Source organism: Sorex fumeus, unplaced genomic scaffold (assembly GCF_029834395.1).
Source record: "Sorex fumeus unplaced genomic scaffold, SorFum_2.1 ptg000183l, whole genome shotgun sequence".
Lineage (NCBI taxonomy): Eukaryota > Metazoa > Chordata > Mammalia > Eulipotyphla > Soricidae > Sorex > Sorex fumeus.
The window spans coordinates 4112462-4128017 of record NW_026606240.1 but is presented as its reverse complement, the minus strand read 5'-3'; the positions used below and the strand labels follow the sequence as shown (position 1 = coordinate 4128017).

Below are 15556 nucleotides of genomic sequence, written 5' to 3'. Positions count from 1 at the left end.
AAAGGTCTGAAGTGCTTGTCTTCCACGCAGACTGGCCCAGGTTCAGTCTCTAGCACATATGGTACCCCAAGCAGTAAGCCATGACTATCCCTTAAGGTCTGCTGAGTGTTACCCCAAAACCAGAAAGTTCTCAATTCTGGTAGGGAAAACTAACAATGAAGAAGTAGGTGAACTATAATCTTTAGAGGAATAATGGATGGTGAATTGACTAATATATGTTAAAAAGATTTTTTAAATCTATAGACCCTGAAAAGCTGTACTAAAATGTTAGCTCTGAGTAGTAAGATTTAGTTTGGGGGTTTTGGGGGGTGGTTGGGGACATACTGGCAGTGGTCAGGGGACCATTTGTGGCCAGGGATTCAAACTGGGCCTTCAGCCTACATGTGGCTCTTGATCTCCCTGGTCTGGATTTAGTACCTGTTTTAATATCTTAATATCAACCTCCTCATCAAAATTAGAAATCAAATAACAGTACTCTACTATTTGAAGACAAAGGTACTGATTTTTTTGTTGTTGTTGTTTAAAATCTTTTCTTGGGGCTGGAGAGATAGCACAGAGGGTAGGGCGTTTGCCTTGCACACAGCCAACCCAGGTTCGATTCCCAGCATCCCATATGGTCCCCTGAGCACTGCCAGGAGCAACTCCTGAGTGCAGAGCCAGGAGTAACCACTGTGCATTGCCGGGTGTGACCAAAAGGCAAAAAATAAAATAAATAAAATAAAATCTTTTCTTTTTTGGATTTTGGGCCATACCCGGTTGGTGCTCAGGGGTCACTCCTGGTGGTGAACCCCAGACGCAATGCCAGGGATCAAACTGGAGTCAGTCACATGCAAGGCAAGCTCCTTACTTCCTGTACTGTTTCTCCAGCCCACAGGTTTCATCTTTTTGTCCTTATCTTTAAAATAAACTCAGGCTAAAAATAAATAAATTAAAATAAAATAAAATAAACTCAGACTATAATAGACTAAATCAGTTACCAAAGAGTGCACGCTGGCAGAAATGAGATAGCCAAGGTTCCTAAACTTGGCTATCTCATTTCTGTCTTTTTCTCCTCAATTTACAGCACCTTATAAGACCACTGGAATCATGAATTCAACTACTTTTGGTAGGAAGGGGCCTTAGAGATATTTTAGTCAAAGATGACAAATAGGGACGTGTTAGGGCTTGTGGAGATCAAGCCCAGATCTCACGTATACATCCTCAGCCCTGTCACTGACACACTTACTCCCTTCTTCGGTGCCTTTGGTGGTAGATTGTGCCACCTCTGCATGGCAACTCAGAATTCCACTTGGCACTCCGCCTCAGACAGCATCACTGGCTAAGGCTTGACATTCATCCAGAAACCTACTCGTCATCACTCATCTCTCTCACCACGCTCAAAAATGGGGCCCACCCAGAGAGGTAGTACTCACTCAGAATCTCACCACGAAGAGGTGGCATGGAGCTCATTTCTCTCTGATATAGGGTCAGGGCTCCTTCAGCCAGAGAGCTCATCTTGTTCCTAGTCAGACTTGGCTTGATTTTTTTTTGTCTTTTTTTGGTTCTAGGGTTGCGCTAGTCAATGCTTGGGGGCTGCTGCCAGCTCTGTGCTCAGGAGTATCTTGAACCCAGTCCTCTTGCATGTGTGCCGCCTGTTGAGCTGTCTATCTCTACAACTGAAAACTTTCCATGATTTTGCACTCAAGTTATATATTTCAATTACTCAGAGCAGTGTCTAGTCCAAAAATGTCTACATTCATATTGGCTGTTATTTTTTTATTATTGCTTATTTTGGAGTCAGACCTGTCAATGTTCAGGCTTACACATGGCTCTGTACTCAGGGATCACTCTTGGTGGAATATTGACTATTGTTACCACTATACGGAGTAAAATCTTTTTAAAAAGAACCAATTTTAAGATCTTGAGCTGTGACTAAGCCAAGTCAGCATGCAAAAGTGTCTGCAAGGGGCCGGAGCGATAGTAGAGCGGGAGGGTGTTAGCTTTACACACGCCAGACCCGGGCTCGATTCCCGACATTGGGTTCCCAGTCCGTGCTCCTCAGGAACCCTGTCCGGTCCAGACGGATGGTGCAAAGGAGTCAGCCTTAGAATTGACTTTGTAAGCACCAGTCGTGCCCCATCAACTTCACCGCCCCCAGCCTAGCAGGCCCATAAACCAAGATCTAATGTGTGTATGGCACCCATACTTGGATTTCTCACAATCTCTTCTTCCTCTCCACCCAAAGCAAACCTTTCATACATATTTCATTTCCAGGTTTTAATTTCAAAAATTCATATCTTAAAATGTCTGACCAGACTCCTATTTTTCTGATAATGGAGGGTTTAGTTTAATGAATTATTGGCACCTAATTTTGACTAATGTCACTGTTTTTTATTCTTTTACCCCATCATTTCTGACCTGCCATACTTGAATAATCTCATTCCTTCCAGTGCCTTCTGCTTCCGATTCATTCTCCAAAGATCAAGAAGACTCTATAAAGAACCCAAATCTAATCCGGTCTCTCTTCTGGTTAAGATGCACCCAGTGGCACCCCATGCTCCCTTATGCAGTTCAAACTCAATAGCATGTAATTTATCAGCACTCCATCCTGTTCTCTCACTTTATCATGTGCTAATTATATAGAATCATGAGGCTTTCAGGATTCAGCTTAGTCACTACCTCCTACAAGAGGTCTTCTCTCACAATCCACTTCCCCCGCACCCAGGCTGAGTTGATTCCCTTACTCTTCCCATAACACCTGTCCTTATCATCTATTTATAGCATCAGTATAATATCTTAATACCCATCAATTTCCTCTATTGGAACATAGAACTTCTCAGGATTATAAAGGAGAGCTGTGTGTTTTTCATCATTGTATCCTTAATTTAGCATATTACTGCATACATATTTTATAATACTTGTGAATAATAAATCAATCTATTCATTTTCCTGAAGTTATAATTAGAAATCTAGTAAGGAGGCTGGAGAGATAATACAAGTACAAGTAATTCCCTCTGCATGCTGTCAACCCCAGTTCAATCCCAATCACGACCAGGAGGATACCAGGAGGAATCCCTGAGCACAAAGGTCATCACCTAATATGGCCCAGAAGCAACAACAGAAAGAAAGCTAATAAGCTTTTTTAAGCTGAAATTAGAAAACAAAGAAATCTTTTGAATGAAATTAATTTCTGATCATAAAGGAAAACCCAATTAAAATATATCAGGCTATATTGCTCTACGTAGTCAGATCTGTAGTCTTTTTTCAATTGAATCACCATGAGATACAGTTGCAAAAATTTCATGTTTGGGTTTCTGTCATACAATGATTGAACAAGATCCGTGGTCTTAGGAGAATTTTGGGTCCTAGTTGTTTCCTTTCTCACTTTTCATTTGGTTCTTAATTCTGCTTCACCATAACTTTCATGGTAATTTTTTATATTAGAATCAAGAATTTTGTTTAAGAAACAATGATAGAGAAAAATATAGAAATAACAACTCCCAAAGCTCTTTTTTCTTATTTATTTCCCCACTTCTAATAATTCGTCAGTTTTTTAAAAAAGGAAAAATAAAATAATCACATAAAAACTTACTTCCAAGAGATGTAGTGGCTTCATTTTTATTTGCTTATTTTTGTGTACTTTTTTGCCACTTACATTGCATCAGCAGCATTTTCCCCTGGACTACTGACCCCCTTCCCTTCCTGGCCCCACTGGCCCCTCCCAGTTCTTTCATACTGTCACGCTCCGCCCTTGCCTGGTATATTTGCTTTCTCTCCTACCTCAAACAGCGTCTTAGTGTAAGCAACAACCGATTCTGCTTCTAAATCCTTCCTAATTTCTAGCCTATAAATCTGGCAGCAAAAAAAATGTACTTGCTTAATATACAATTAAAGATGGTTATTTTATTATGACACAAGAGGCTTGTTAACAACTCCTTGTGGTTTGCTTCCGGTCTCAAGTTGGTTCATGTCCTGAGAAAGGAGATTCATACTTATTCAGTATATTTCCCTTCACAAGGAAGAAGTTTGTCCCTTGCCCTCCCTCCTAACATAAAAACATTTTTCTTTGATCTGAATATTTACATATATATGCTCTTTATCTTTGCCAAAGGAAAACTGAAAATGCAGTGGGGCCTTGTATTCTCAACCAAGCCTTTATAGATGGTGCCTGAAACTTGAGCCCTACCCTGCTCTTTCCAGGCAGACATTCTTAGAATGTGAATCCTGAGCCAGCTGCATAACCTGGGGAGACAGCAGTTAGAAGTGTAGACCCACTAACGGCCCAACAGTTTGAATTAAGGTGTTATTCAAGTGACTCTCAACATTACGCTAGGATTTTAGAACAGCTGTTTCAAGAAGCAGTGTGTTTTGCCTGCATCCCAGCCTCAGGTTGCTCTCAGACTTCCTGACAAGAATCCACGTGACCATCTGGATATTTGCACTCTGACCCATCTGAGTAAATCCTTGTAGCTATGAACAGTAGCCTGTTAGCACACCCACACCGGCTTTTTAACTGACCTTCCTGATGCCGGCTTTTTCCTTTGACTAACATCTGTCATCACAGCCTACAGCATCTTTAATTACTGTAGCCTGTCTGGCTGGGTTCTATCTCAGCAACTATAGCTCTGCTGGTTTGGTTGACCCTCTCCGTCACCTGCTTCCCGTGGACTTATCTTGCCCAAAGTTTTAGTCCCTTTGGGCCTTATTTGATTCCTAAAGGTTTAACACATGACTGGAGGGTGCAGATGGAGGGAGAATTCTTCATTCCTAATTAAAACATAAATACAAATAACACTAAAATACATAATGGCTTATAGCATGTTTAGGATGCATAAAAAGAAAAAAGTTGGGCTGGAGAGATAGCACAATGGGTAGGGCATTTGCCTTGCACGTGGCCAACCCAGGTTCGATTCCCAGCATCCCATATGGTCCCCTGAGCACCGCCAAGGATAATTCCTGAGTGCATGAGCCAGGAATGACCCCTGTGCATCACCAGGTGTAACCCAAAAAGCAAAAAAAAAAAAAAAAGCCAGTCGATTCACTATATTTATTTGTTGAGTTTTAAACAAGATAAGAGTTATCTACTCAAAAATAAATAGTCTCAAAGATCCATAGTAAAAAACAGACATGATGAAGCTGGTAAAATTAGAAGTAGTCAAGGAGGGGTCACAGAGATAGTACAGTGGGTAGAGTGTTGCCAGGTTCACTTCTTGGCATCCTATATGGTCCCTTAAGCCCACCAAGAATAATTCCTGAGTGCAGAACTAGGAGTAACCCCTGAGCACCAACAGGTATGACACAAAAACAAACAAAAAGAAATAAATGTTCAAGAAAAACTTCCTGGAGAAATGAGTTATTAGCTTTATCTATTGGAGTGGCGCAAGCCTACTGAGAATGATCACATTTCAACTGAGAAAGAGACAAAACTGGGCAACTGTGAACCATGCAGGGAACAGGTGAAGAGGCAGTGCTGGCTGGCTATTGTCCTTCTATCCAAATATGCTGGTTTGAAAAACTCACTCATGTATGTAATTTCTCTGAAAGATGGAGATGAGAAGACAGATGAAGAAGCGGAAGGACCTTTTTCAGACGATGAGATGGTAACACACAAAGGACTTCGAAGATCACAAAGCATGAAATCTGTGAAAACCAGCAAAGGCCGCAAAGAGGTTAGCCAAGTACAAAGTTGTTTTTCCTAATTAGTATTAAAGATCCCGGCTGTGTCATCATTTATAGTATTAATGACCCTCAAATTAAGGATTGCAGTGGTAGAGCAGCTGGTATATGTAAGATCCTTTATTAATATCATGTATAAGAGCTCTGAGAATTTAGAAAATGATAATTCCTAGAGAAAATTATATTCTTACATGGCAGATTATATAGTTGTAATGAGTACTCCATGACAGCCCAACACATAAGCAAAGAAAGCAACTCAAAAAATTAAGGACAGAGATTTGTTTGTAACCAACCATACTTGAGGATTAAATTGTACAGGTTTGTATTATTGTCACTGTGACCAGAAAGGAATGGAGGATTCCAGTTTATAGCCTCAGGCCACAGTGAATAATGATCACTGACCTTGTCCCAAGTAAATCATAAATCATAAATGATTTTTGTGATGGTACAGCAAGCGGGACACTTGCTTTGCACGAGGCCAACATGGATCCAATCCACAGCACCTCATGTGGTCCCCTGAGTACCGCCAGGTGTGGCCCCAAGACAAACAAAAATAAATTCATTTTTGTTGTTATTAGAAATTGGTATCTGTAGCTTATGTATCCAGCATAGTGCCTGCTACTTTTGGGGGTGCCTGGGGGAAGGAAGATGCTCCCAAGTCGTCCACATTGCTGCAGTCAGAGCCTGAGATACCACTTTGCTCCGGGCCTTTGGTCGGAAGATACTCGGACCACCCCAGTGGTGCTGGGAACCTGTGGTGCTGGGATTCCGACACGGATCAGCCACCGCCCAACACGCTCCCTAACCTTAGTCCACTGCATGGAGCCCCAGCTGGAATTTTTTAATATTTTATGATGTTTTGTTTTGATTAGGCATTTTGTTTGTTTTTAATGTCTTGGGTTTTTTGTTGTTGTTTTTCGCTTTTTGGGTCACACCTGGCAATGCTCAGGGGCCACTCCTGGCTCTGCACTCAGGAATTACTCCTGCCGGTACTTGGGGGACCATATGGGATGCCAGGCATCGAACTTGGGTCCTTCGAGTGCAAAGCAAACACCATACCTGCTGTACTGTCACTCCGGCCCTAATGTTTTGTTTTGATTTGGGTGCTACACCCAGCAGTGCTGGGTCTGAGCTCAGGGATCACTCCTGGTGGGTGAGGACAAAAGGCTCTACCCACTGTACTTACTAATCTCTCCGCCCCCCCATGTTACCCCCCCCCACCCCCGCCACAAGCCCACATTCTGAGTATGAAAATTGTGATGTCTTTTGCACATTTAAAAGGTAATTGATTCAGGGCTGGAGAGATAGCACAGCGGGTAGGGCGTTTGCCTTGCATGCGGCTGATCCGGGTTCAATTCCCAGCATCCCATATGGTCCCCTGAGCACCGCCAGGAGTAACTCCTGAGTGCAGAGCCAGGAGTAACCCCTGTGAATCGCCAGGTGTGACCCAAAAAGCAAAAATAAATAAATAAAAGGTAATTGATTCTTTTGTCAGAAAAGTTTAAAAATTATTACATATTTATAAACTCTTTACGTTCCATCAAATATCAGAAAGTTTGAAATAATAACATGTTTCTCTCTTCAGGTGCGATATGGTTCACTGAAATACAAAGTGAAGAAAAGACCACAGATGTATTTTTAGTCATACACATTAAGCATCCCAAGACAAATTATGATAATGTACCAACTGTTTTTTCTAACATTCTATGCAGGATTAAATGTTTATTTAAATTGTGTTGGTGATAAGGCCTATTTTCGTTAATTTAAATTTTTATTTCTTTAATAGTTACTTCCAAATTGTGGCAACTTTGCATAACTGCATAAAAGTAGTTATGTATGGCTTATTTTTATATATTATTAAAAATAATAATTGTGTTGTTTCAATTTCCTGATCAACATGGGGTTACCTGAGATATAAGTTTGAACACAAACCCACAGTATACTTGAAAAGAGTCTTTTTTTTTTATAATTCAAGATACATCAACCTTGATGGTATCGAACACAATACCATTGTTTACCTCCATTTATATTATATCTGTCACATGAAGATAGTGATTAAATATGCCTCTAAGGCATAATGTAGATAAAGTATGTCTTATGTGTTCTTTAAATTTTAAATACCGGTTTTACATCATTAACTGAAAGTTTTCTAAACAAGTATTTGAAAACCAGATATCCACATAGCACTTTCATTCCCAACTAGTTTTGCACACTTGAAAACTGTTTACTTATTTTACAACTGTACATTATGTTTTATTGATACAATTGTTATCTTTCATATTCTGATGTTATATTCCCTGAATTATATCATCTCTTTTCCTGTGGGTTTCATTGTTAGATTCATCTGATTTTCATAATATAAAAATTATAGCTGATTGTCCAGTTTTAACTATTTTTAATTATATTCCTTACAACCAAGAAGTATAAACACTAGTTTTCCGTATTTGGCCCTGCAATGTAGTTGAATTTAGCATGTTTTTAACATGGGTTATTTTCAGTTTTTGAAAGTAGTAGCTATTGTGGAAGAGTCAGAACAATATAGCACTTCAACCTTTTCTAATTTAAACATTCGATCTATTTGCGAGTGTAGCACTTATGTGTGCTATCAATAAATCTGGTATGAATTAGAATTATTTAAATCCCTCGGACTGAGATAATTTCCTGAGTGTGTATAAGATCAGTGCCTACAAATTACAGGAGTTGAACTTATACATTCGAGACGATTAGAATAGATATTAGGAAAAAAATTTTCTTTGATCCAAGATACTTTTAGTTATTGAGCTCTCAAGCTTTTTAAATGTTGATAACATTGCATTTTGAACCTTGTCGATATTTCTGGTGATGGTGTTAATTATATAACTAATCAGATTTGTACAGTTATACTCATTTAGATCATTTGACTGTTAAACTGTTCAAAAGTGAAAACAATGAGAGATTTGTGAGTACTTTGATCTTTTTAACTTTTAAAATATTAATCCATTCAGCAACATATATCTCAGAGTGCTGGCAGAGAATAAAAAGTTACTCAAGAGTACTTTACTAAAAGTCATACATTTTTGTGGTTAAAATTTCTTTTTTTATATATACATTTTTCTTGATAAATGTCTCTTAGAGTATTTCCTAGGTAACCTGACATTTTTGATCAACTACAACTTCTCTCCCAGTGATTTATTCTGTGGTTATCTTCATCTGTTATATGTTGACTAATATTTATCCTTTCAATTCAGAAAAGTTTCTCTAATCTGTTCAGATTTTCTGTGTATTCTGATTATAAACTTTTGGAAGAAAATGCTTCAAGAGACTTGTCTTTCCTATGCAAAAGCAGTGCCACCTCAAATTACCCGACAAGGTCATGTAAGTGATTTTGTATCAAAAACATTACTTGTGAGGGCTAATTTGAATCGTTTCACCTTTTTGAAAGTCTAATCTCAATATTCAGCCTATTCTTTGTTACAGTAAACTCATACATCCTGTTCAAGTGAAAGAATTATTTATCCCTTTATATATCTGGAATCAAACTTAACAAAAACCAGAAATAATCTCTAGTTAATGCAGCCCTGATTAACTAGATTCCTTCACACAGTGCATCATGTTCTATTTCTACTGGTGTACTCTTATAAATAATTGGTATTACTTTGCTTTGCTATAACTTGTTTTTTCTCCTTTTCTTACATTTCTTAAATTTTGCTTCTTTTTCAGCAAGCTCTTTCCTTTTATCTTTATACTGTCTTAAAACTTAAGACAATATAAAGTTCTCCTCTTATTTTGGTGGTGGGGGGAGACCCACACCTGACCATACAGTGGGAGTCGGGGGTGTTTGACTCCCAGCTCATCGTTCAGGGCTTGCTCCTGGCAGTGTTCTGAAAACCATATTGTGCCAGGGATCACACCCAGGCCTCTCGTATATCAGGCAGGCACTCCAGTTCTTTGAGCTGTCTCCCTGGACAAAATTATTGTCCCTCTTAAGATGCTTTTTAAAGAGAAAAATTGGTTCCTGGACTCAGTGCCTTATTCTTTCCTGCCACCACCACTACCACCTGCTACATGAGTATCAGACACTGCACAAAACCACTTACGGCATGATTTTGGAAGCTGTTAAGGGAGATCCTGAAATTAGGGCGAATGTTCTATTCTATATTCATTCATCTTATTCAGTAACTAGATCTAGAGTTAGCTTAGGAGAATTGGCTTATTCTTTAGTTTAGCATAATTTTCCAGTGTAAAAATGAGGCAAATAAGCTTTATTGCTCTGTAATTGATTATTTAGTTCTGCCTAGATCTCACATAAGATTACCTCTACTTACTGACTTAACTTTCTGTCTCTGGTATTGCTAGAAAATAGTACTGCCTGCACTATTGACTCATTATACATACTTGACTACATAATTGGTTGAAAAAGAATTATAAACATGTTTTCAGGGAATTTAAGTCATATATCACCACCAAAGATCATTACAGTGTTACAAAGTTTGTAAATATTCCACTTTTATCTAAAATATTAGATAAATTTTTTTTAAATAACACATTTATGCTTTTGGAATGCATGAACTTTTGTGTTGTTTAAGATGATAAAATGCTGCCTTATTTTAAGTAATTTGTGTTTTAACCAGAATGAACTAAATTTTTAAAAATTTTTCTTGAATTGGAAAAATTAAGGAGTTCCTAGCTACTTAAAAAAAAAGTCCTGTTTTCTCTTATGTAGGTTGACTTACTTTGCAAAGCTATTTGATAAATTTTGAGATTTTGTTACTGTTTTATGCATTGTATATATTTTAATTAACATCATTTTAGAATAAAACTTTTAAAAGGTGTTTTCTTTCCTCTTAATGTTTTTAAGATTTAACATTCTAGCAGTGTCCTACAGATTTAATGTATATTAACTCCTTAAACATTGACCTTAAATTAACATTTTCTCTCTGACAGTTTCTAAATCTTTGAGCTTTAGTAGTTAAAAGAAAGGTTTTATAATTTTCTAAATCTCTTTGTAAAGACTGTCTTTAAACCTAGTATGGGATAATTTTGCAAAGGTGTTTTTTGAAAGCTTAAATATAAAATAAACATTTTTTTCTTAGTGACGTGTGTTATTTTCTTGTGTCAGAGTATGTTTGGTTTCATTACTTGATATCATGAGTGTGTTGGTTGAATAATAATAATAGACAACATATACACATACTTAAGATTACAGAGCAAATTTAAAAGACCATATTTGTATTCTGGAGTAAGAGAAACACCACTAAGTTATTGGATATGGATGTTAGAAAGGAAAGATATAAAATAACAAGTACTACAGAAACCCTGTTTATTACTTTGTGTTGGTTATCTGTATCAGGCGTGAAATAGAATACAAAATTCAGCTTTATGTATTTAAAATTTCCAGGAGTTCCATCTGTTTTGTTATTTTTTCAAAGTCTTGTTTGCTTGTTCATTTATTTTTGTTGTTTGGGGGGGCACATCCATCACTGCTCAGGAGTTTTTCCTGGCTCTGTGCTCAGAGATCACTCTTGGCCAGAATCAGGGAGACCATAAGTAGTGTGGACTATATCACCTCTCCAGTCCTCCATCGGTTTTATTTTTACTCATTTATTTGTTTGGGGGGTCACATCCAGCAGTGCTCAGGTTGGCTCTGCACTCAGGGAATCACTGAGTGCTTGAGGTGCTCTGGAGACCATATGGGATGCTAGGGCTCCAATATAGGTTGTTGGCATGCAAGAAGTGTACTTTCCCTGCTGTTACTCCAGCCCCCCTGCATCTATTTTGAAGTCATTCATCTGAGCCAGAGAGATAGTACTGCAGGTAAGGTGCTTTCTTTACATGTGACCAACCCAGGTTCAACCCCCAGCATCCCCTAATGTCCCTGGCCCATCAGTGGTTCTGCCTAGGTGCAGAACCAGGAGTAAACCCTGAGCATTGCAAAGGAAGAAAGGGAGGAAGAGAGGAAAGGAGGAAAGGAAAGGGAGTGAGGAAGGGAGGGAGGGGGGAGGAGGAGGAGGGAGGGAGGGAGGGTCTGTGTTCAATTCCCTGAACCACCAAAACAGCAACAAAAATAGTAGTTCATCTCAGCATCCTTAAGATTAATTCCAAAACAACCATTTGCCTTGAAATACAAAGTTGTATAGAAATTATAAATCTTGGCTTCTATTTATCACACAAAGAAGGGATGTTTATTTGGAAGAGAAAGAATTAGACCTTATGATACTTGTGATGCCATGATGATGGGAAATATACATGATGGAAGGATGGGTGTGGGAACATACAGACTGAAACCAGGCCATGAACAGCCTTGTAACTGTGTATCTCATGGTGATTCAGTTAAAAACAAAAAAAAAAAAAAAAAAAAAAAACTTGTGATGCCCCTATTCAATTGTAATAACTAACATATACAAAAATGTTTTCAAATATTGTGAAGCAGAATAATCTCTATTTTACATAGATAAAAATTTTGAGACACACCTAGGAGCTCCCATAATATTTATGACTTCAGACTACTGTTAAACCTGTCAAATAGAATATGCAGTTAACGTTGAAATTATTCTCACTGTACATATAAAACGAAACATTCCAAACCATGTCTAGATTAAATGAAGTTTTTTAGTCACTTGAAGCTAATAATAGATTTGGCCCTTAGAGTTACTTCAATTAGGAGAAAAAGGATGCTTTTCAAATGAATAGGAAAAATAAAGACATAATTTACTATAATTTATTGGCTAAGACAAACAGGAAGAGATTTGAAGAAAGGAGAGGATGTAGCTTAAAAGGGAGGAGTATCCTCTCAGGAAGTGTTTTCCTTCCTTCCTTCCTCTCTCCCCCGACATTTGCTCCATGGCTTCCTCTCTTCAGACCACACCTTGTAAACCCTTTTATGTGCCCTATTCACAACAAGAATTTTTTTGTTTTCTTCCACAGTGGATTTTAGCTAATAAAACACATCCAAAAAGGACCAAGGCGGTTTTTTACATAAGAGATGAATTTTATTCCGTGTTTAAGTTGAAAGCAAGTATAGTTAGGCTCCATAGCAGGAGACAGTTTCCATATGTTCTAGAAAGTGGAGCTATATTATTTATAGTAGACAGCATGCTGTGTAAAATTAAAGCTTGCAGCCGCTCCCAGGGAGGTAAATTAGACAAAGAAGGGAAGAGTTGGGGAACTGTATTTTACTCTATTGAGATATGCCTATAAAGTTTTTAATGACTCTTTAACATGAAATCCTAAGAGTTTGGCATTTAAATGCCAATATTAGAAAAGACATGGAAGACTAAGAAAAGTAAAAACAATGCTGTAATCTTGGGGAGGGAAGCGTTTTAGAAAAGCAGGCGCAGGGCTGTCATTGAAAGGATCTCATCTCCGAAGTGCAAAAGTGACGTTAACGTGGGATCTGGTTGATATTTGACCCGACGGTCCCAAAGCACCTGAGACTGCAGCAAGTAATAATTACTTCCTCATTTAGACAATGAGTTCTCCCTGCAAGCTGCTTGCCTCCAAATAGATTGCAGAGAGTAATTGAAACAAGTTATCCTGGGAAGCGGAGTGACCGATTCCTCAAAGTGTGAGAGCAGAGCTATGGCAACCTCTTAAACTGGCCTTCATCCTGCTCCTATTTAGGGAATCCGCAGTGCAGCGAGCGTTGAGTGCAGTCTGCGGCTCGCCAGCTTTATTGTTTAGACTTGAAGGGAAGGTCACATGCCCTCTTTGACAGAGAGGTTTATGGGCTCTCTCTAATTAGCAGCACCCTCCACCAGACAGACTGTTGGCCACCTTCCAAGAGCAGAGTTTGATAGCGGCCACAGACGAAGGAGAAAACAAGGTTATTTGCCCTGTGACTATAATTCTTGGCACAAGTTCTCTCTTTACACTGAGACACGTTTGCCTTTTGTTCCAACTTGCCTTTGGAATTCTGCGGCAGGCAGAAAGGGAGAGAAAAGTGCCCGTGTACTTAGTAGCATAAGCAAGCTCGAGGTTACACTCAGGACACTTTTTTTTTAACTGTTCTAGGACAACACAGTTCAACATCAGTTCCCCTACAAGGCATCCTATTTAAAGCGTCTCTTGCCATGTGAATGCTCGGGCTCTACCCCACACACAATATCAGAAAAAGGAAGTTTAATCTGCCACGTTTATGTATGTAAATGACAGTTATATGTTAGGACTGATCAATCCTAAAGGTAAAGCTGTGATTGCGTTTACCTATAGCTGCAAAAGAGCACCGCGAACCCATTTGGCTGGTCTGGTTCTGTCCGTTCCCTAGGACGGCGGGTTAAGCTGGTAGAAGTGCTCCGGGGTTGATACAAACCAGATGCTCCGACTATTTTTGTCCTGTTTGCAGACGCAGCAGCACTCCAAAAGGCAATGCTGCCCCCCTCGGCCGTCAGCCAGCTGCAGGCGCAGGAGCCGGCTCCCCCTCCACCAGCTACCTCGGCCATAAAAACCTTTCAAGTCTCCGTTATTATTCCAGGCACATTCCAAGAGAGTCGAGTCACAGGGTTCACTTGGCCTTCCTCCCGCCTGATCTGCCTGTACCGGGTGGAATACGACCTCCAACGTCAAACGTGGAATCCACCACCTCAGAGTGCCGTAGGGCAAGTCCCAGATGCCACCCCTGACTGCAACTGCACCCCCTGGCCTTCCCCTCCCTGCCACCTCCCCACACCTGGCGCGGGCTGGCTGCGCACCTGGCGGGCTGAGTCGCCCGTCAAAACACAGGGTTGCTCCTCGGGGAACCCGTCGAGCTGCTCTGTTTCCTCTGCGGGTGGGAGAAGCCGCAGGAGCCGCGAGGCAGCAGGGACGGAGCGGGTTGACTTTTAATCCCTCCCCCGCCCGGCTCCAGGCCCCGTCCCCGAACGCGCTGAGCCCTGGGGACCGGGGTTCGAGGCTTTCAAGTCAGCTCGGAGGGAAAACTCCCAGCGCCTCCCACGCGTCCGCCCAGCGTCTCAGGCTGCCAGGCCGCGGGCGGGGGCGCGCATCTGGCCGCTCAAGAGCCACATCTGGCGGCTAATCCCCGCACCCAGATGTTGAAGGAGCTGGGAGGCCAAGAACCTCCAGGGCGCGGCGGGTCCTGGAGACGCGCGGGGGCGGGCACGCGGAGAGCTGGGCTTGGGTGGGGGGGCGGCTGGAGCCAGCGCGCATCGGGGTGGGATTTGGAGCGGGGCCGGGAAGTGCAGGACCCGCGGGAAAGGGCCGCGCCAGCACCTCCCCGCCGCCAGGTCGCCGAAACGCCCCCGCCCCCAGGGCGCGCGACTTTACGACCGAGTCCCCGGGCGGTGGTGCGGCGGGTGGGGACGAGCCGCGCGCTTCCTGCGTGGGGGCGGGGAGGGGCGCCGCTCCTGCGGGCCCCTGCGGGCCCCTGCGGGTGGGGTGCGCCGCCGTCCCAACGACCTGCTCCAGCGGGGCGGGGCCGTGGCTTCTCCCTGCACTTTCCCCGAGAGGCGAGGGGCCGCGAGGCAGACCCTCGGGGCCGAGATCAGGTTCTCCCTGGCCCTCTCCGCCCCGTCCTACCCTCTAGACTTTCTCCAAAAACCGCGGGCGCGCCCCAGGGCGTTTGTTTGCGAGCGGGAATCTCGACGTCTAGCTGAGCAACCCTGCTTGTCGGGGAGTCGGGCTGTGTCGAAGCTCCTGCCTGCGTCTGTTGGACACGCTGGTTGGAACAAATCGTTTTCAAAAGGCAAGGACAGAGCGTGTTCTTACTTAACAGCTGTACTTCACCCAAGTTGTCCTTAGATTTTCATCAAAGGGTGTCCCAACACCGCAGGTCATTGTGTAAATGTTCTGTGACAATTGAGAAAGCCAAAAGAGGGGGAGCATCCTAAAAGAAGAAATGTAAGACCTGCAAGAAAGGGGGTGGGGTGGGGATGACAAATGACGTCAAAAGACGATCCTTTTCCATCACATGTTCTTCACCAGAATTAAA

The 15556-nt window shown here is 41.4% G+C and overlaps 1 protein-coding gene across 1 annotated transcript in view; it reads left to right on the top strand.

Moving 5' to 3' along the window:
* REEP3 (receptor accessory protein 3) overlaps positions 1–10726 on the top strand; it is a 124880-nt gene extending 114154 nt beyond the window's left edge. Inside the window, exons 7-8 of the mRNA XM_056107954.1 lie at positions 5524–5648; positions 7241–10726. Coding sequence (XP_055963929.1) covers positions 5524–5648; positions 7241–7297 — 182 coding nt within the window. The 3' untranslated portion in view covers positions 7298–10726. The remainder of the gene's footprint in view (positions 1–5523; positions 5649–7240) is intronic.
* Positions 10727–15556: the final 4830 nt, after the last annotated feature.